This window comes from Ciconia boyciana, chromosome 6 (assembly GCF_034638445.1).
Source record: "Ciconia boyciana chromosome 6, ASM3463844v1, whole genome shotgun sequence".
Lineage (NCBI taxonomy): Eukaryota > Metazoa > Chordata > Aves > Ciconiiformes > Ciconiidae > Ciconia > Ciconia boyciana.
Window position 1 is genome coordinate 21,790,536 of NC_132939.1, and position 21,555 is coordinate 21,812,090.

The 21,555-nt window shown below is 36.3% G+C and overlaps 1 protein-coding gene across 14 annotated transcripts in view; it reads left to right on the forward strand.

Moving 5' to 3' along the window:
* Positions 1-21,555, forward strand: part of PPP6R3 (protein phosphatase 6 regulatory subunit 3) — a 66,272-nt gene that overhangs the window by 34,254 nt on the left and 10,463 nt on the right. For 8 of the 14 annotated variants that reach the window (XM_072866024.1, XM_072866016.1, XM_072866017.1 and 5 more), the window contains 12 exons: positions 551-703; positions 2,725-2,874; positions 3,020-3,079; positions 3,394-3,458; positions 6,033-6,148; positions 6,573-6,658; positions 11,243-11,329; positions 15,024-15,121; positions 17,127-17,181; positions 17,892-18,022; positions 19,222-19,340; positions 20,758-20,911. In XM_072866024.1, the coding sequence (XP_072722125.1) occupies positions 551-703; positions 2,725-2,874; positions 3,020-3,079; positions 3,394-3,458; positions 6,033-6,148; positions 6,573-6,658; positions 11,243-11,329; positions 15,024-15,121; positions 17,127-17,181; positions 17,892-18,022; positions 19,222-19,340; positions 20,758-20,911 (1,274 nt within the window). Of the gene's footprint in view, positions 1-550; positions 704-2,724; positions 2,875-3,019; positions 3,080-3,393; positions 3,459-6,032; positions 6,149-6,572; positions 6,659-11,242; positions 11,330-15,023; positions 15,122-17,126; positions 17,182-17,891; positions 18,023-19,221; positions 19,341-19,983; positions 20,108-20,757; positions 20,912-21,555 lie in introns of those variants that run through there. The other 6 variants (XM_072866031.1, XM_072866025.1, XM_072866026.1 and 3 more) reach the window with 6 other exon arrangements.

Below are 21,555 nucleotides of genomic sequence, written 5' to 3' on the forward strand. Positions count from 1 at the left end.
CTGTGTTGGAAGTAACTCCTTCAAAGACTACAGATAGAGCTTGTTTCATGTATAACATTTGAATAAGATGCCAGAGAACCTTGTTGCTCAATGAAATTGTTTTCAAGGTGTATGAAGCTAGGGTCGTTGAGGCATTATATTATAAATTGGAGACTGTCCACCTAGCTGTTTTGTGTATATTGTAGCAATGTAGACTGTAGCTGTACATGGATTAACCAGTGAGAAGCCTTTCCTAGGAAGTATCTCCTAATTCCTTTCAAGGTTGGGTACAATGCATCTACTTTGAGATCCTGTCTGTAATTAACAACTAGATTTTACAATGTTGTTTGTTTCATGTGGCTGTTTTTAGTGCTTCCTGTCTATGGAGCTAAAATAAGCTCTAGTGTTCAGAACTAAAAATTGCTTTTTTTTGAAGGGTGAAGGTAAGCCTGTTGCTCAAGGACTGATTGTATATATATTTTTAAGCACTACTCTGTCACTATGCATAGTAATGACGAGCTGGTTTTTTTTAAAGCTATTTTAATGGGTTTTATGTATGTACCTTTTTCAGAAAAGTGTCATGAAGACAACCTGGGGAGTATTGGATCCACCTGTGGGAAACACACGTTTAAATGTGATTAGATTAATATGTAGCCTCTTACAGACGAATACAAGCAGTGTGAATCAGGAGCTTATAGAGCTTAACAGCATAGGAGTAATACTGGTAAGAACTTTATGCTGCCTTCCTTATTTTTATGGATTGCTGTTAAGATCTTTTCTGGTTTTCCTGTCACTGCAGATAATTTGTAGTATATCTTCCAGCATAACTTTTAAGCCTGTTGTGTTGTGGCTTCTATTGCACCATTTAAGAACTTTTAATATTGGATTTTACTGTTAAATTCATCTGTCTGAAGTCAGCATTTTCCTCTGATCACTTGAATGGTTCTTATTCTCTACACCTTCATAAATGTAGGAAGAGGTTTTCTTAACAAGCTTATCTCTTTCATCTGTATGTTCTCAGATTTTCAGCCATGGTCAAGGATTCCCTACTGTCTTCATTATTTTCCTAAGTTGTTCCCTCTAAACCCCTTTTCCTCTCAATAATATATGGCACACCAAATGGTATCTCAGCACTGTCCTATAAAGGCACAGTTATTCTTGGTAGCTTCTATGCCTTCAAATCTCTGAAAGCAAGATGTTGCACAACAAACTTTCAGTCAGTTAATTCACTGCTTTTTGCTAATGTGGAACGTGTACTTTAAGTACTTCCTACCTCATACTTCAACTATCGCTGGACATATTCTTTGTGTTTACATTGACCAAAAAATTCAAATGTTGGTATCAGTTAATAACTAGCAAAACATGCTAGAACTTATACTACAGTTTCTGAATACAATATGTAAACTTCTGCTTTTAAGCAGGCAGTTGCAAACTTAAAGTGTAAATATTCTCTCTGTCCCAAATTGTTTTAGTCTAAAATCCCTTTTTCCTTCAACTAATTAATACAGTTATGGTTGTAATGTTTTAATCTCAATTTCTCTGCACAACTTGGGTTTTCAGACAGGTGCTAACTTGTACACAAATAGCTAACTTCACTGTAACTGAAGTTTTTCCTAGATGTGTTGTCTAAGGGAATGTACATGCTATGAACACTTGCATGTTCTTATAAGTAGATTATTTTGTAAAATAAATTCAGTGAGGTTTGAACATGCTTTTCTGTTGCAGGTTTTACATAAGGAGGAAAAAAAAGTAATTATAGCCATATAAACTTCTCAGTGTGTCATGCTGTTGGCTGAAACAGCACATGCTTTACTGTGCAGACTTGACTGTTAGCAAAAATAATTGTCTAGTTCCAGTAGCATATCTTTATGGGAGGATATCATTAGTTTAGGAGGACTGAAGGAAAATTTGAGATCTTTAGCTGTGTTTTGAATGAGACTTAAATTGTTTAATGGTGTTCCAATCACTGCATATATTTCCATAACTAATTACATTTTACCAGTTACAGCAATCATTTGAGTTTTGCAGTAAGAAGTAGTCTAAAATAACAGGACATAAAGCTTGAAAAAATCTTTCCTATGTTTAAGAGGAAAAATGTGGAGAACTAGGAACATGACTGAATGAACACTCTTTATCGTATCTCAACCTCAGTATTTGTCTGTGTCTTATGTAAGGTGTTTAATAATCCTAAACTGCATCTAGATTATCTGAGGTAGCCTTCTGTACCAGAGAATAAAATTAGTAGATGACAGGTTCAAAACAGGTAGATAGGATTTTGTAAGGAACCTCACTGAAGTGAGGAGCACATTATAAACAGTATTGTAGATGCTAGAAGGTTAAGTGAATTCAAAAAATAAATTTGTCAAGGGCTACTAAGGTCGTAATAACACTTCTGACTCTGGGACTCTCTGGGCTGCAGCTAGGAGAAAGAATGTAAGTGGGGAATGTCATTCCTCCCTGTCTTTCAGAGAACAAAGTGCATTATTGCTTACCCCCAGGATAAATCGAGTTACAGTTGAGTTTTTGTTCTGATCCAGTATGATAGTTCTTGTGTTCAGATAATAGCAAGCACAAGAATTAACTTTTTTGTAGGTCACAAATTTTCTCTTGCACAATAATACGTATTGTAAAACTTCAGAATTTGTTCCAGCGTAGTCATTCAGATGATTTGCTGGGGTGAGACTATTGGTTACGTTTAATGAAAAGATCTTGGTTTGTATAAACCTTGTTGAATTTGTTTTTCAGGACATGTTCTTTAAGTATACATGGAATAACTTTTTGCATACTCAAGTAGAAATCTGTATTGCATTGATTCTTGCAAGTCCTCTTGAAAGCACAGAAAATGGCACAATTACAGATCAGGATTCCACTGGGCACAATCTCTTACTGAAACATGTAAGTTGTGGGTTTTGGGGAATCTCTTGAATTTTCCTGTCTCCAGGCTACCGTAGCAGTTACTCTTACATAAAATATACCGCAGTTTTACTTTATGTATAGAATGAACAGGAATATTTTTCTGCTTTTTTTCTTAAAATGTCAGTTCCGGGTGTTAAAGCTAAAAGTGCCATGGAGTAGACTTTTGCTGCCCCAAAATGAGCATGTATGCAGAACTGCAAGTATTTATTTTTCTTGAAGTTCCTCCCTATTTTTAAGAATTAAAATTGCTATTTCAATAGCTTTATGCTACTACAGCTCAGCAGCTATAAAGAGAAGCAGAATTAATATAGGTTTAGGTTTTAGGTTTCTGGCTGGGATCTGACTGCTGATTCTGAACTCTAAAACCTTTAATGGAAGTATTTATCCTGAATCTGAAATTAGTTATCTTGTAAGACTTCAGTATTTGTAAAATCAACTGTAAAATGCATAATAGTGTTCCACTTTACTGCTACTAAGGATATTTTGCTTTTTTGATAGCTCTTCCTTAAGTGCCAATTAATAGAACGAATACTTGAAGCATGGGAGATGAATGAGAAGAAACAGTGAGTAACTAGTTTTTTCATTCCCTGCAATTGTCTATGTAAGACTCAAATTGTGAAATGAATGTATGACCAATTCATGGCTGATCTGGCCAGTTCTAAAAACACTTGTATGTTAATATTTGGATTAAAGCTTTCTCTCCATACTACTTTTTGGTAGCATTCTAATGCTTTTTCCCATGACCATTTGAGAATGCAATAGTTTGTCATTCTTGCCACATATATTACTATGATCTTTAAAGTCTACCCATCTTCAAGTACAGAAACATACCATAAGTTTTGAGAGGACAGAAAATACTTTTCTCCAGTAAGCAATTGAAAATTATTTATAAACACATCAAAGCATATTACATATTGGGGAGCAACCAGACTCCTAGGTAGTAAAAGCCAAGTCCTCAGCAATGGAATAACTTCCAAAAGTATGTGTTTGTGAAAGGATGGAAGTTTCAAGTAGTTGATGTTGTCTGAAATTGTGTTTGTAGCAGGAGAAAAAACCCTCTATCTTCACCTGAGGTGCTAAAACAGCTCTCTGAAGGCTTAGTAAATTTTAGCTCTAACTTGTCAAAATACTGAATTAGCTGACTGGGATAGTGTTGCTGGTTTGCTGGTGTATTATTTGAGACAGTTCTACTCCCCAAAATACTCCTGTTCCTATTTGATATGAATCAGATAGTAAATATATGGCTAATGTAACTGACCTGAAAATAAGCATGTTGAAGCAGGTGAAGAGGGTGGTACAAAGAAAGGGAATGTGACTTAATTTAACTGTAGAAAACATGCTCTCCCAAATGTCTTCTGTTTTATATCTTATTCTCCTGAGGTTATAGAGAACTGCCAACTTTATCAGCGATTAGACTGTCAAAGGAGAGAAGTATGGAAAGTTATTTCCATAGATCCAACCTAAAACTATTCTTTGGTTGGACAAGAATGTTCTTGATCCAGTACTTATCATATGGATGAATTAAATGTTTAGTCTCATGTTTGCAAATACTAATGTGGAAAATATTGTAAACCTTACATTGTGCCTTTATCTGGAAAGAATTTATTTTTATTTGTGAGAAATGAGCAGGCTGTTGTAATTAATTCACCCCTTTATGAAATTTTGTACAGGTATGACTCCAAATATAAAAGATAAGTCTAAGATAATCTAAAGGTATTTTTAGCTTAGCTGCTTCAGGAAATGGGATTTTTTTTTTATGCTTTTGTATTGTCATTTATGTTATTTTGAGCAGCTCTGGAAGCTTGAGGGTGACTGCTTTCTGCTGGTAAAAATCTGACATAGTAAAAAGCTGTTTGTTTCACTGGGATTAATAAGCATTTGCTAACAGAAGATACAATCGTATTCTAGACTTTTTGGCTAAGCAATGACAAGTCAGTCCACTTTGTCAAATACAAGCGCTCTTTATGGCATATCCTATATTAGAAATGATAACGTTTGCCATCATGTGTTGCTTGTTTTGAATGTACTTGTTACCTAAGCAGTCGAGGAAATAAGACAGGAATCTCTCAAGTTGTTCCTGTAAACAGTGTGGTACTGTTTTGTTCATGACATCTTGCATTGACATAACGTAATTTCAGTTACGTCATGTGTTAGATGATGGTGGTGGAAAATAATGTGATTTGTGTTTGCATAACATAAGCTACTTCCTGAACTGTCACTTTACAAAGACTTCAGTCAAGTTCATGGGAGGTTAGTCTAGCCAATTGAGTGGGTCTTTCTTGATTCGCGGCACCCCCTCCCCCATTTTAAAAGCACAAAACCTTAAAAAGCTGACACAGCAAATCTCTGGTTACCTTGCAGCTAAATGCTACAAATTCAGTCCAAATTGGAGCTCTCACTTTAGCTCTTTGGTCAGATCTAGAACAGTTCTAGCTGATAGTAGCTACTCAAAGCAGTACTCTAAAAATGGGTAATTCCTGTTTCTACAAAGCTGTTCTGGTACATAAAAAATACTCGAACCACCTTGTAATTGTACCTTTGGTATGCATTTAAATGTCATTCCTAAACTTCAGGAAAGCAGTGATCCTAACTTAAATTTCGGTTGGTCATACCATTCCAGCTCTGTATGCTAAATGTAATGTTAAGAAACTCTGCAATACTGGAGCACACTTAGGATTTAAGAATTTCTTTCTCCTTTGATCATGGACTCAAAGCTCTGAGAGAATGTTTGGTGTATTGGGGTTTTGAAAAATGCTCTCGGCAACAGAAATTTCCTAAAAAGTGTGGGTCTGTTAGTAACTTTGACTTTATCTTGATAATGCTGTACATTTTTCTTTCTACACACACACAAATGTGAAAGCAGAAATAATCTGTTCAGATATTCTGCTCTTCCTTCTTGGTAGTTTACATGCTTGTTAAGTCTTCTAAACTGGCTCAGTGTAGTCAAACCAGTTGGTATCTTAAATTCTTGAGTATTTTTGTGAACCTTTCATTTTAGGATGCAACTCTTCTGCTTAAAAGCCCCTATGCTATTTGCCTTGTGTAACTTCTTGACTCTGGTAGAGTGTTTTATAACAAAATATAGTAGCACAGCGCAATTGCTCTGTGGGCAGTTGAATTCCTTTTGTCTCTTGCAGGGCTGAAGGAGGAAGGCGGCATGGCTATATGGGTCATCTGACAAGGATAGCAAACTGTATTGTGCATAGTACAGATAAGGGGCCAAACAGTACACTAGTCCAACAGCTCATTAAAGGTAATGTTAATGGTCTCAAGTTTGTCTTCATGGCTTTCTTTATCAAATTTTGGGGAAAGGAATCCAACTTAAATTAAAAGGCAGGTGTTGGATAAAGGAAGAAAATATTGATTGTTTCTGACGCATTCAACTTAAAACCAGCCATCCTTAAACATATGCTTAAGTCTTTTTTTGTTTTGGTTTGGTTTTTTTCCCAAACAGTATCAAAACTCCCTGAAATAAATGCAAAGAGATGCTGACCTGCTTAATTTGGACTTGTTTACCTAGGTGGAGTAATCCTTATGGATTTAGGAGGATATATACGTTCTTTGCAGTATTTCTGGTAGAGCAGAAGAAAACAAAATTGTTAAATTAAATTTTAAGTGATGCTCCATTGTTGATAGTATCAAATTGTTGGGTTTTTTTTTTCTGTTTCCTATGCTAGAGCTCCCAGAGGAGGTCAGAGAGCGATGGGAGACATTCTGCACAAGCTCTTTAGGAGAAACTAACAAGAGGAATACAGTGGACCTGGTAAGTAGTGATGGGTAAGGTATCAAAATTGCTGCTGTTTGCTTGGGCCCCAGTTTCTTTTTGTCAGCAGCACAACCAATCTTCCCAACTACCATGTACGTTTGTTGACAAGTACATCTAGTTGCTGAACTATGGAACTGATAATTCTTTAGTTTACTTTTCATCTAAAGCCATATCATTAATATTTTGTATGGGAGTCTTGCAGTAGCTCAGTTTGTATAGCTCATCCCAGATAATTGCCAAGACGGAAGATTTCTTTACAGCTTCAAATTAGTGTCCTTGAAAGCTGCTGTATGCTTGAAGAGTGCAAACTAAAACTGGAGGAACTGGTGTTAATTGTTTTATCTACAGTTTAATGGGAACCTCCATCCCACTGCATGTGTTACTAACCTTGCTTAAGTCAAGTAACTCTGCATACTTTTTTATGCACCTGTCATATTTCTTCTACACACAGTGGTAGTGATTACACTTTTAGAAAAAAGTTAAACTTAAGTAGAAATATGAAGAGGTTTTGTATAATCATGTTAAACATACAGTTTAAGAGTGATCACTTGGAGACTTTAATAAGCAGAGGCTGTTTCCAATGTCAACAGACTAATTAATGAATTTTAATATACCTGACTTCTCTAGGAATGCAGTGCTTTGCATGTGGCTTCATTAACTTGTGCTGGTGCTATATTAATTGGGGTATAAGACTAACAGATTGTTAAATTTGCTACTTCAACATAATATAGCAACTGGAACATAATGCTAACATGTTATGTGTGGCAATAGAAGCAATAGGAAGTTCATCTGAAACTGTGCAATTTGTGCACAGGACCAAATGATGTACAGATGGTATTTTTTCCATGAGCCTGTGAATGCAAAGAAGTTTATAGTGCTTGTAGAACAATGATATTTTCCTCTTGTTAGAAACTGCTTCTTGGTCAAGGCCAAGAGAAGAGTCATCTAAAGAGGCAGAACTTTAAGCTGATTATAATTAATAACATTGTAATTAGTACTTTAGATAGGTAATAATTTACCTGAATGTATTTGATGTAACAACAATAAAACCTCATTTAAAACATCTCCAAACTCCACAATATTCAGTTGAATAGAAATATGAAGCATTAAAACAAATCCTTGTATCTAAAATGCCATCTGGAAAATACTGTGTCTTTGAATTTTTAAAGTTATAGGCTTTGTTTCTGCTTGCATGATTAATTCTCCTGAGCCTTGGATTAGCATTTAGTTCAAAGATAAGCAGTAATGGACAGTACAATGTGGTGTAGGAGATATTAAAAGACAGATCTTGGAAAAGTCAGCTTGTTCTACTGAGTCAAGTTTAAGTTATAGTTATTGTATGGGTGTTTCCTGAAAACACAGCCCCACAGTGTTTCTTCCCAGTCATACTCTCCCCTAATATCCATGCTTTTGATCTGCACGTTGGTCTCCATAGGCCTGTCCTCTCTATCTATAAACCTGGACCATTTGGTATGTCTGAGAGTTTGAACTCTTCTGTAAGTTGATGAAAGCATCCTGGGTTAATACAACAGCTTATCAGAACTAATGTTTATACCTGAAAAATTATATCCCTGATTTAAAGTGCAGATTTTCAGTGTCCCCAGAGCAAGATCTTAAGCACACCTTTCTTAATTTTCTGTGGATTAGCCTTATTTATTGCTGGATAGATAAGTAGACTGACTTATTCGGTTCAAGGTTTTCCTGTCCTAAGCAAGCTGTTGAGCAGAATCTAGTCATGGGTTTTATAATAGTTAAGCACACAGTTCCTGACCTGAATGACAGAGCTGTGGTTTACTGTTATACTTGATCTTCTTCAGTCAACTTACTGGATTTACTAAGCTCATATGAATCTGATCTTTGTGTGTGCATACTCTTATGATGTGAAGTTCATTTAAATATATGTAAATAAGTTAGCTGTGTGAAGGCTATGGAAATAACTGATCTTGTGAGTACTTGCAGTGCTTCAGCCATTTGGTGCTCAACAGAGAGAGCTCTTTTACTGTAATGGAACAAGGTGTGTGGTCCTGGGCTCCCGTGCATAATGAACTGCTGCTGCAGCCATGAGACTATTCTTCTTCAGTTGTTTTACATCAGGGATGTTGATTGTAAATCTATCAACACTTTATACCTTTCATTCTCTTTACCCCTCTTCAGGCTTTTCTGTCTTTCAAACAAATTCTTGTTATGTTTTCTGAAACAACAGTAACTGCAGACTTAGAAGTGAGCATGTAGCAGAACTATCTCAGAGTTTCCCCAAAACACTTTACAGACTTCACAGGAAGTTTATTTTTGTTTTCCCACTGCAAATTGTCCTTCTGGCAGTACTTCACTAAGCTTACCTACTTACACTTAGCTAGCTGAAGATTAAACAAATGTGGAGTAATTGTTCATTTTCTCCTTAGACAAGGTGCATTAGTGATGCTGGTACAGTGAAGAATGCTATACAATTTGTAATACTAGGTTTGTACAAGAGACTTTGTATAAATTCAGATGTGTGTCTTTATGGCATCCTACTAGTCATGATATTGAATGTTTGTGAGGTATACTTAAAGACTAGGTGAGGAGAATATACCTCCCTTAAGCCTAAAAGTAAGTCTACAGGACAAATTGTTCATGGTTGCCTTAAAAATCACCATGTAGTTCCTTTCTCTTAAGGAAAATCTGTCTCAATGTTACCAGGAAATGAGGCAGAAAATGCCACATGTTAGAATGAATTATTTGCAAAAAGTCTGTGCTGTGTGTTAGTGTTAGAAAACAACTGGTCTGAACAGTGAGGATCTTTCTTAAGTAAAGAATTAATTGCTGGAATTTGCCATGGTCATTCCCACTCCCTTCCCTGGCATAATTCTGTCATTTATTTGTTAGGGTGGAGTAATGCTGGTTTCTTCTTTCAGGCTTATGCTTCAACTACAGCAGCTGTCAGAAAACAAGAGAAGTAACTCATATATCTTAGGCCTTATGTCCTCCTAGTTCCCAAAGGGAGAGTTTAGGGGAGAAGACACTATGTCTAGCTAAGAGTCCTGAGCTTGTTTCTGTTACAGCAGTAAGGGCAGGATTTCTACTGGGGATTAACTTGTTCATTAGTTGAACAAGTTAATGTGCAACCAGTTGCAGCTGTAGGAGTAGGTATATTAACTTTTGCCCTCTGAAAATGTGCCCACATGAGGGGGGCAGTATCTAGGGCAGCTCAGGGTGTGGTATGGAATGCCATATAATTACCTTGAAGTGTGCAGACTTTGCAAGAGTATTTTCATAAATATACACTGAGCACTAACCTGCAATGGACTTGGTCGGTCATTTGATATAACAGTTCTTCGCCAGACACAAGAAGCCCAGAGATCATTTTGTGCATTACTATTCTTCCCACTTATTGACAGTTTTAGTGTTGATAGGTCAGAAATTCACTAACTTGAGGTCAGGGTACTTCTTGTATGCAAATTACAGTGCAGGGCTGAATGGTAGACATGCAAGAATAAAGCGCTCCCAATTATTTTTTTAAGTAAGTGTTATACTAACAGAGGAAAAAGCATAAAAGCACAGTATACTTCAGGTAACAACTTTCTTCATTTCTCTTGCATGTGTGTCCTGACTCTAGCATTGTCCTGTGGTATTTGTGGGAGCATATAAAGGTGTCTGTCTTGTATGAAGCCTTGTATGTGTTTCAGAACTCCTTTTGTATAGACTTGTATTTTCTTCAAAAAGTAAAAAGAATCCGTGAACCACCTGACTTCACTTGAGAATCTGTAACATGGAGTTCTAGGGGTGTGTAGAATAATGCAATATATTATAGTGCAGTATAAATGTTGTCATCTGTAGATTTTCTTTATGCTAGTGATCCTTCATAGAGTATGTCTTAAGTGTCAGCTGTTGGTACTGTTACTTTAGCTAATTGCTGTCCCAGCTAAAATTACTTTTGGAATGCTGTTCTGATTGAAGATGAGTACTTCCAAGAACATGTTGCTTAGATAGCAGTGTCACTGAACAAACTATTCCCACTAGTTCTGTGTCAGATCATAAAAAAAAAATCTCTTCTTTCAAGGGTGGTGTTTAAAACAGCGTTTGCTGTGGCAACAACTCTATGTTTGTTTCTGCAAGTACACATTGGTTGAGAATTTCTGAAGTTGAATTATTTTGTCTTTTTGTAAATGCTGCAGATACCTAAGACAGTTTCCCTTTAACTTTTATATATTTTATAAATAGGAAAGGAGGAGGATCTCTGCATATAATTTAGTATTTTGGTGATACTAATTCACTTGCTGTTCAGTATATTTCGTGCAGTACAAAGACAAGGTGCAAGTTTTCTCTCATTTTAGGTAACTGTCAGCTGTAGGACTGGCTTTTTATATTAAATAGTCATTCTGAAGTAGTCAAAAGCTTTGGCTTTTTTGGGGTATCTAATACTCACGTATGTGTTAATACTATTGAAAGATTTCAGGGACTATATTATGTGGTATAGCAGCTGGGAAAACTAAAAATAATCAGTTTCTTGTTTTGATATGAAACTGAAGATTCAAACAGATAGTGTGAGTATACTTGAGTGGCTGTCATATACTATGCAAATGACTAAATTCCTTTGTATAGGTTACTACCTGCCATATTCATTCTTCCAGTGATGATGAAATTGACTTTAAAGAAACTGGCTTCTCACAGGATTCTTCTCTGCAGCAGGTAAGTTGAATTCTTTTAACAGTGTAAGTTGCTCTTTCTGTAAAAATAAATAAGAAATTTTAAAAAAGCAGTGGAACTTGTATTTCTATCACAAGCAAATGTAGAAAGTTGAAAATAAAACTTAAGGCTTGTGTGCGTGCACACGACTGTGTTTTATCAAACCCAGAGGTATGGCTTTTAACACAAGTCACGATATCTTGGTGTGCCTTCCAGTTTTTAGTCTTTGATCATGCTGTGCATGCAGATCTCTACTCATTATGCCAAAGAACACATTTTACATGCCAGCTGTCTGTCTAAGTTGAACACAGTTTCTGTGTTAACTTTAGTTGTTACTAGATGCAGAGTGAATTTCTATGAAGGCAAGTATGGGTTTCTGTTTGCTTTTGCTAATAGATTTTTTTCTTAAATGTTGACCCTTATTTTGATGAGGAAACAAGGTGGATTGGCTATTTGTTGTTACATGCTTTTAGTTTTTGGCAAAATGTCAAGCTCTGCAGCTGCAATATAAACTCTGCAAACAATATAAATGAAGAGCTAAGTATGCTCCTGTGATGGGTAGTATCTAGCAGCTCGAATGTTTTTAACTTTATAGACCCTTGATACCTGGCAAGTGTATGTAGCCAAATCTTCCTGAACTAAATTTCCAATGAACTTGATGACTTATTTTTAAATTCAGTATGTGCTTTTGACAACTTATTTGTGATTGACTCAAAGATAATTATTTATCATTTGGTTTTTATCATTTGGTATTTATCATTTGATCTGAAAATTCCTTAGGCGTTCACAAAAAAACTTTGAGAATGCCTAGGGAATTTTCAGATCAACCAGACTGAAAGCTTAAGTCAAAGCTGTGTCCATCTTGAAGTTTTAATGCTTTCATAGCTGATTAATTGATAATGATACAGTGTTTAATACTATTATTGTATTAGAGTATTTTTGTGATGAGTGATCATGGAGAACATTGGTGCCATTTTGATGAAGAATGACAGTGTTTCTGTAATAGTACTGTACTATCTGCAATATGCATCTCTTTCAATTCTTTTGCTGGTGGTGAAAGAATGGGAGCCATGTGGCACAAGACTGCTGATAGATCCCTTATATGGAACAAATTACTTATCTAGGTTATTAACCAATATCTTTCAGCCCACACTAACAGCTATGTAGTAAATACCTAGTCTAAGACTCGCTTTGGTACTTTATGCATCTTCTATAGTTTTTGTAATAAATAATTGCTTATCTAAGTTTGAATTGTGGGTGGTGGCTCAAGCTTTAAGAATCTGATGCATTTTTATCTGATTCAGTGATTTTGTGCATGTAATGTGCACCTGAATACAAACTTGTTAAGTTGGGTGCTATCTGTAGCAGCTCTAGTGAGAAAGTAAGATCTTCAAGTATATCTGCGCTTTTCATGCATCCCCTTAGTGACCTGTTGTGCCTAGGCAATCCCAGCAGTTCCCGGTAGTTAATCTGGAGAAATGCAGATGCTCCAGTGTTGTTTCTTTCAAGTTTGTCACCATTTTCTTAATCTTTTTTTTTTTTTCTAAGCTAGTGAAATATATTTTCTAAAGTGGTCTTGTGAGGAAAGTATGATACTAGACAAGATAAATCACTGATGGGAAATGCATTGAAATGACTTAAAGCATTCTCCAGCTGCAGAAATTTGTTCATAAAGGTGTCTCTGGCTTCAGCTAGAATACCCTATTCTAGACCAATAGTTAAAGGAGGAAACGGGAGGTAAACTTCCAAAATTCAAGTGGACCCATTAGGAATTGGATAAGGGAGGAAACTACTAAGGAACCTATTTAATCTTTGATTTATTTTTGTCAAACTTAACTTCTACCTGTGCACCTTTGCTATGACTTCTTTCTTCTGGCATCCAAATCTAGTTTGATATTGTTTTCTTCTAATGAAGACCCTTTGTTCCAGAAGGGAAAGTTTCTCTCCCACGGCCTCCCCCCCCCCCTTCCTCAGAAACACTTTTTATGTAAGTTTCTGAATAACGCTTCAAAACTGACATCTCTGAAAGTGTGTTCCGTCACCTAGTTCTGGGTTGTAAGGTTTCTCGTGCCAGCAATATTTAATGTGCTGTCTTGCTGTGGCTCTGGAAACTTTTACTCCAGGAAAGCATTTCTCCACCAGCTTAGTACCACTTTTTGTCTCTTAAGCATACTGAAAATAGAGAACAGGATAGAACTGTCTAGGTCTGAGATACACTAGCAGTGTAGAGGTGCATTTTACATACTTGTTGTAGACAATTTTGATCTAGTGATAAGATTTCACACTAGTTTCATAACTAGTTGATGTCATAAACCTCATGTCTTAATTTTCTGTTTATCCTGGTGAGTGGTGTTCTTAATGGTTGCACCTTTTGTAAAACAGAACAAGTCTGTTTAACTTCTTTGGGTTTTTTCTTCCCATTAAGGTAATTTTACTAATGTCTTTGTCACATGCGCTTTTTAATATCCATGATAATGAAAATACTTTACAGGAAAGGAGAGCTCAGTAACCAGTGTAAAGCAGAGTCATTATTTTATAAGGGGGACACTTGTCTACCTGTGTAATGTTGATATACTAATTGTGTTAGTATCAAATTCTGAAGTTTTTCAGAACTAACTATCAGATTTTAAAATTTAGGATCAAAGTGTGAAAGAGTTCTTTTTTTGGCCTGTCTTAGCATGGTGACCCTACCAGTCATGAGGGTTTTTCAGGCCCGCTTCCCAGCCTGATAGTGTCTTGCTGTATACCTCATCCTTCTGTATCTCCTTTTTCCTCTAGTTCTCATAATGCCTTAATTCAAGCTTGCTTTTTTTGACCATTCTCTTGTTTTCTTTCCATATTCACTTTGTTCAGCTTTGCCACCTTCTTCAAAGGTTTTGTCTGTATACTGTGTCCCTTTAGCTACCTGGGCAAGAAACCAAGACAGTTTACGACAGCTATATTTCCTAGAATATCTTAGCATTGACTGACTTTACATGTGGAAATAACACTATTAAAAGTCCCTAGAGAATGTGTGATAATTTAATTAGTCCTTGGAAATAAGGGACAAAAACTATTGTTATGGATAGGAGGAAATGCCTATGTGTACCTTAATGTGTATATACCCATCTGCAGGCAGTTGGCACTGGCATCTTTATTTAAAAAAAACCAAAACAAACAAACAAAACACAGTTGAGTCAGTGACACTGCATTGAGGTGTAAAATGAAACCAATAGTTTCCTTCTAGATGTTGAATAGATGCAGCTGATGTGTGTGCCTGAGACTGATATTTGTAGTGATAACTACATGATAAATATGCAACTGTGCTTTAGTATCTCTATATAATGTACTCTTCTTGTTCTTACCATTTATAACTTCATGTTATTTTGAACAAAGGCAGCTTTTTCTTTTATCTAGTATGCTGTGTTGTTTCACTGTTTCTTTGGGGTGCATTTGGAAAGGTGCTAATTAACACATTATTAAACTAGAGATTGAACTTTCTTATTGAGAGCTGCTATTAGACTGGCTTTCAAGTTAGTAAATGTAAGTAGGCGTGTAGTCAGTGTTACCATTTAAAATTCAAAGGTTAAGACATTGTTTTCCTGTCCTTTATGTTTAGATTAGAGAGACTGTTATTTCTTTGGAGCAAAATGGGCAAATAAGATTTAGAGTATTATTAGAATCATTATATCACTGTCGTTGGTCCTGGGGTTGCCAGGCCTTTTCTGATTATCAGATGCAACAAATGACGTCCAATTTTATTGACCAGTTTGGCTTCAACGATGAGAAGTTTGCTGATCAAGATGACATCGGCAAGTGAGTATAACATTATACTGGCTTTGACTATAGCCTTGGGAGTTTCCTTTCTTACTGTGTATTTGGCTGTGGTTTTGCTGATGATAAATACAAGCCTTTACTGATGTCAGGCAGTTGCCAATCAGTCCTGTCTTTTTGTACCATCTGTGTACATTGATAGAAGCCTTCATGAACAGTTTATAGAGGAAAGCAACAGCTTATCTTCAATTTCTAATGTCCTGGTTGTGCCAAAATGAGAACACAGTGCTTGTGAATAAATAACTAAATTATAAATCTGGTTTTGAAAGCTATGTCTGTCCAGTGACATGGCATTGTTGGGGGCACTTTTACTTTCTCTGTGCCTCAAAGTGATCCCCCCCATCCCCCCACTGAATCTATGTACCAGACCAGATGAATAACTCTGCTTTTAAGTTTTCCTGGAAAAGATGACAGCAACAACATGTCTGAGTGTACTTTTCTGTAGGGGACAGTAAGGATGGGCATTGTAAATCTACCTTTGTTTTCAAGGTCAAGGCAGTTAAGACTTGTTTCTACAAATAGGGTAAGTGATGAGGAAATTAGAACAATCTTGGTCAGGTGTTTAAAAAAAAAAAAACACAAAAAACCACACTACCCCACACAAAAACTGATCTCTTTCTTCAGTTCTAAGTAAACTGATTCTATAATGGGAAAGGGAAAGAATAGGGGTTCTTGCTGAAAATAGAGTTGGTCTTGACTTTTGTAAGAATTCGTGGCTTGGGATGCAAGAACATGCAGATAAGAGTAAAAAACATTACTTGAAGATGGTTTCTGGAAGCATAAAATACAATAAAATGCCTCAGTGCTCTTCTGTAAGACACATTTAGTAAGTGATGGTTGACTGAAGCTTGCATGTGCCATCTAAGGATCATTGCCTTTTTATACCACATAATCTGCTGAGACTATAGATTAAGATATGATGGGAGAGGAGGCAACTCGGGATACTCTTTAACTTTGCATGTGGGTTTTAGCAAGGATAGGATTTGGAATTCCTTTAAGATCATGCCCTTAGACTATGGTCTTGGTGGAAAGATGACGACTACTTGTGTAAGCAGATCTCTTGAGATTTGTGATAGGTATATTGATGATGTACTCATGAGTTGAATTAAGCTGTATATAAAGTTACTTTAAAGTTATGCCTGTTGTGCAGGAGTCAATTACAGCTTAAATTGCCTGCTTACTGTTGTACAGTACTTCAGATGGTAACTTGCACAGTAATTCAGTCACACTTAAAACTTATGTTCCTCTAGACCGCTTTACCTTGTGCCCTACTTTGTAATGCAATGAGGATTAGAGGAAGAGTAGTACATGCTCTGCTGAATGCACTGTTATATGTGACTAGAAAAAGAACATATTAACTCTTCTGAAAGTCTGGTAGTGTTTCCCATCTTTTCCTCCTTGTTTCTTTTTACTTCCCCTAGAGATTTAGCTTGCCTAATGCTATTTTTAGTCTAAGACATGTTTGTAATTACTTTACTGAAATTACTCAACAGCTTAATAGGTGAAGATGTGTAAAGACTAATATTTAGCGTTCAGTTTGGAAAGTAACTTCAGTGATTGGTTTAAAAAAATAGATGCATTTTTTTTTCTTTAGGAAACAGAAGCTGATATTACATTTTTCACTTTCTCTCTTCCTGTTGAGAAGGTCCTTCTGTATAGAGTGATGAAATCAGTTAGAAGGTATAAGAACTGCTAACGCAGATCTTTGCAGGATTCTGAGCTGTATCATGGTAGACCCTAGTCAGATTAGGCATTCTTTAGGCCTACTTTTTTTTTCCCAGTGCATAACAGTACAGTATTTGAGATTTGCGTATATAATTCCAGTTATGTTAGTGTATATCATTCCAGACTGTTTTATGTTGGAAACGACTTTGTCTTTAATCTTAGGTTTCTCACTTTTCAGTAATCTAAAAATATAAGAGAAATGAAATGTCTTCATGTCATAATACAACATCTTGTTTTATTGCATACATCTGCTTTTTTGTAGTGTTTCTTTTGATCGGGTCTCAGACATCAACTTTACCCTCAATACGAATGAAAGTGTAAGTATGTGTTCCTGTATTGTCAGAAAAATTACTGTCTTTTAAACTTTGGTGTGACCTCACAGTTTTGGTGGTGATTGTTATATTTACTCATTTGATGTGTAATCTTTGGAAAATAACTACCCTACTTTGTTCCTGTATCATGAGATTTTCTGATTGGAAGACACTATTGTTCTTTGTGATCGGTATTAAAAAGAATTGCTTTTAATTTGTATGGCCAGGTTCAAGAACACTTGTGTGCATATTGCACACTTGTGTTTTATGGGTAGCAGCTATTTCAGCCTTCCAGTGAGATTGTGGTGACAGGAAAGTAAGCACAGAGGCTTTAACCCTAGATATTATTTTGAGCTGAAACGAACCCCACTACAGAAAATAAAGCTGGAGTACTTGGTGGTCTGGTTATCTGAAAAGCTCTTCAATGTCATTCCTGCATGCCATTCTTAAACATGTTGGAAACTCCTACCTGTTCTTTGACAGTCTACTCAACTTGTTAGTAGCTGAGTAAAACGGACACTACTGAATATTTTCTTGACAAGCTTTAAATTGTTAAGATATTCTGGTTTTCTGCTGTTTTTAGAGAAATGGGGGTTTTTTCCCATTTTCTCTTGTTTAAGATTCTCTTCAGAATAGTCATATATTTCCAAAATGTTAACTAATGTGAGTAGAAGGATTAATCATAAATACAGATTTTATACTTTTGCTGTATTTAGGGCAATATAGCCTTGTTTGAGGCATGCTGTAAGGAGCGGATACAGCAGTTTGATGACGGTGGCTCTGATGAAGAAGACATTTGGGAAGAAAAACATATTGCATTTACACCAGAGTCCCAGAGGCATTCCAGGTAAGAAATGTGTTTTTCATCCAAATAACAGTATAGTGAGCCCTCAACACTGAGCATGTCTTTTGGTTCAGGCTGACTGTTAGCCTAGGCTGTCCAGCATAACTAGCTATTTTCATTCTGTGGAGAAATGAGTAGAGGGATGGCTCTAGTGTCTGTCTTCCAGACGTAATTTGCAGAAGATAGCAACACTGCCCTGCCTACTCAGCTCTTCCTGCACTTCAGCTTTTGTAGCTTGTTCTTTTCCTGCTGCTTATTCTTTCCCTGTGCTTTTAAACCTGCTCAGCTATTCTTGCTTTCAACAAGGCAGTCCAGCTCCACACCTCTGTACACTCTTACTCTGTACACCTCTTACTAACCTCTCTACGGTACCAGTGTGGTTATGGACAAAACTGCATAGGAGGCTGCATTGAGGGGAAGGAGCATCTGGTCCCCAAAACTCTCAGGGCTGTGCAGCCTCCCTTTATCTACTGAATATTGTCCCAGGGTAGTCTTGGCTTCCTGTGGCTTGAGTCACAAACCTGATCTCTCCTTCCCTTGCGACCTTCGAAATGCATGTTGCTAATACCTTCTGTACAAAATCAATTATTTTGTCTGATGGTGGTGTGGTTACTTAATGTGGTGTGTTTCAGGGATATCCTTACCTTTTCACATTACCTTGCTTTTTGTTAGTTGTGCTCACCAGGAAGGGAGAGATGCCAATAGGGTTTAAAGTATATATGTAGTTAAAGAGGATGGACTGGAATACAGTTGGGGAGATTTTAAAATAGATTTGTTGTTAGATTTTAAGATAAATCAAGTTATATCTTGTTAGATTGGTGTTGAGGAGAGTTTTGTATTTCAGTACTTCCATTTAGTGCAAAGAGACCAAATAGACCAGCAATCTCTGTACACAGATCTGATTCCTTACTTTGCTTTTCTGCTCCCTTTTGTATGGCAGGAGTAAAACCAATCTTTGCCTTTTGCTTGCAAATGGGGGGGGGGAAAAGATAGCCTCTTTACATGATCAAGTGAAAAACCTTAAACCTTGGGTTTTTTTGAGAGAAATGAGGGGAATACTAACAGTTAACAAATTATACCTCGGTTAATCTGTTAGAAGTGATAGTTGTTGTAATTCTCTTCAGCCTCAAACTCCCCAGTATTTCGTTGTGCCCTGGTCTGATACTAAATACAGAATGTAAACTATCTCTTTGTATTTTAAGTTCGGGCAGTACAGACAGTGAAGAAAGTACAGATTCTGAAGAAGAGGATGGAACAAAACAAGACTTGTTTGAATCGCACACCAATACAGAGGACAAAATGGAAGTAGACTTAAGTGAACGTACGTAGCTTTTCTCCCAGCTGCTTTGAGTTACAGGAAAGTGTTATATCTAGCAGTCTTATTTTGTGGGAGTTTTCCTCATTTACTGTTTTTATTTCAACTATCTTAATGAAGTATTCTTTCCCACTGTAAAGACTGCTTGCAACAGAGCATGCAAATGTTGGGAAGTTTGAATTCCGTATGTGTCTTGAGTCAAGTTACTTAGTCTCTCTAAAATTCATGTTTCTGCACTTCAAGAGGGAAAAAAGGAGGAATCAGAAAGGGAAGGATGAAATGTAAATGTTTATACATCTTGAATGCCTGCAAAACTAGTAGGTTAATCTCCAAATGTAAAATATGGTTATTTTTACTGGAAGCCTTTCAGAATCTAACAATGCTCTTTTAAAAGACTTCCTACAGAAGCCAAGTAAATTTGCATTGGTCTGGTTTCATGTGTGAATGAAAGATGTGCATCAGTAGACTCTTATGTGGAAACTTAACTGATGTAATTGGTTTAAAAGTTTTCATGTTCAAGTCACAGTAGACTAAACTGGCTTTAGTTAAACTGGTGATATCTGTAGGTAAAAGCCCTGTGTTTATCTAGACTGTAAGGAATTAAATTAAAATAGAAGGAAAAGTTAAGGGTTTTCTTTTCTTTTGTCAGATTGGTGTCGTTGGCATCTGTGTGTCAAACAAGTTTTGATCCATGTGGGTCTCCTCCCATATCTGCCTGGGTTGGAATTTCTAATTGCTAGTCAGAGCTTCCTTTTCAGCCTGTTTTTTTGTATGTAAGTGTTAATGAAAAACATGTTTCCCTTGGGTAGGTGAAGTATTTTGAATTGACCTATCCTAAATTAGATGCTGTTAAGTCACAGTTGCTCCAAAATTTAAAATCCCAATAAATATTTTAAGTTGTAAAAAGCCTTAAACTTTTCTGAAACTTAGCAGTGGTGTTAGTGCATGAGAAATTATTTAGAGACTGCCTATACCTAAGTTGACATGCTCATTTTCTATGTTCAGGAAAATGTGCATAGGAAACTGAAAAAGGGATGAAAACTCTTAAGATATATTTTTATTATAGAAATTAGTTTTGAAAAATGATGACAAATGTTGATGTTAGTTTAAAGAATAAAGTGGGATTATACTTGTGATCTAGTATGGTTTATTGCTTTTGTTCTTCAGATAAGCTATATCGAATTTTAGCAGAATACTGAGTTACTGTTTTTAAAATTCTGCATTACTAGCAGAATTTCCCTTTTAGGGAATGCATTCATTTTTTAACAGTATATAGGATTCTTCTGCATGTGCTTTAAAGTCTAGTTATGAACTTTGCTGCTCTTTTTGGAATGTACATATAGAGAATAAGTGTGTTAGGCATATGTGCACTCATGTTCTTTATTTAAATTTGTTCCTAATGAACTTGTTGATGGTTTTTCAGCACCAAACTGGTCAGCTAACTTTGATGTACCCATGGAGACTGCACATGGTGCCAGTCTGGATTCTGTTGGATCTGATGTGTGGAGTACAGAAGAACCTATGCCAGCAAAAGAAAGTGGCTGGGCTTCCTTTTCAGAGTTCACATCCTCTTTGAGGTAAGAATGTTAGTGATTCAGGGCAAGTTCTTCACTATTAAATGTAATGGCAGCTGCTGTGTGTTTTCCTTGGGGTGTCCGTCTCTACCCAAGCCTGTATCGGTAGTGTTCTGGTGGAACACAAGGTGTGTAGTGTCTGAAGGGCTGCATGTGTTATAACAGTATGTCTTTTTATGATCTACCTCACAGCAGGATGGGTGGATCCTAGTGTGTCATTGTTTTAGAGGATTTTTAAAGAATATTTGGGTCCTTTAATATTGGTCTCTGACCAGAATTTGGGCTGTGATTTTTTTAATTTTTTTTTATTAGTATTAGACTGAACCCAGTGAATGGTTGAACACGAACTGTTGAATGTAAAGGTCATAAAATGTCTATGATGATTCTGGTTTATGGATGTTATAAAGCAAGTAGGTTTGTTTTTGTTTTGGTTTTGTTTTTTTAAACTCACGTGGTTATGCAGCTGTGATATCTAGGTTAGGCAGTTCTGCATTATTTTGAGAGTGCCTGAGATACACAGAGGACTTCAGTTAATTTTTTTTTTTTAATGTAGAGTTCAAGCCAAGAAAGGAAAGTGTAAGTATCTAATCATAAAGATGTAAATTTTGAGTTGCCAAGAACTGATTCCTTTTCCAGTCAGAATACTC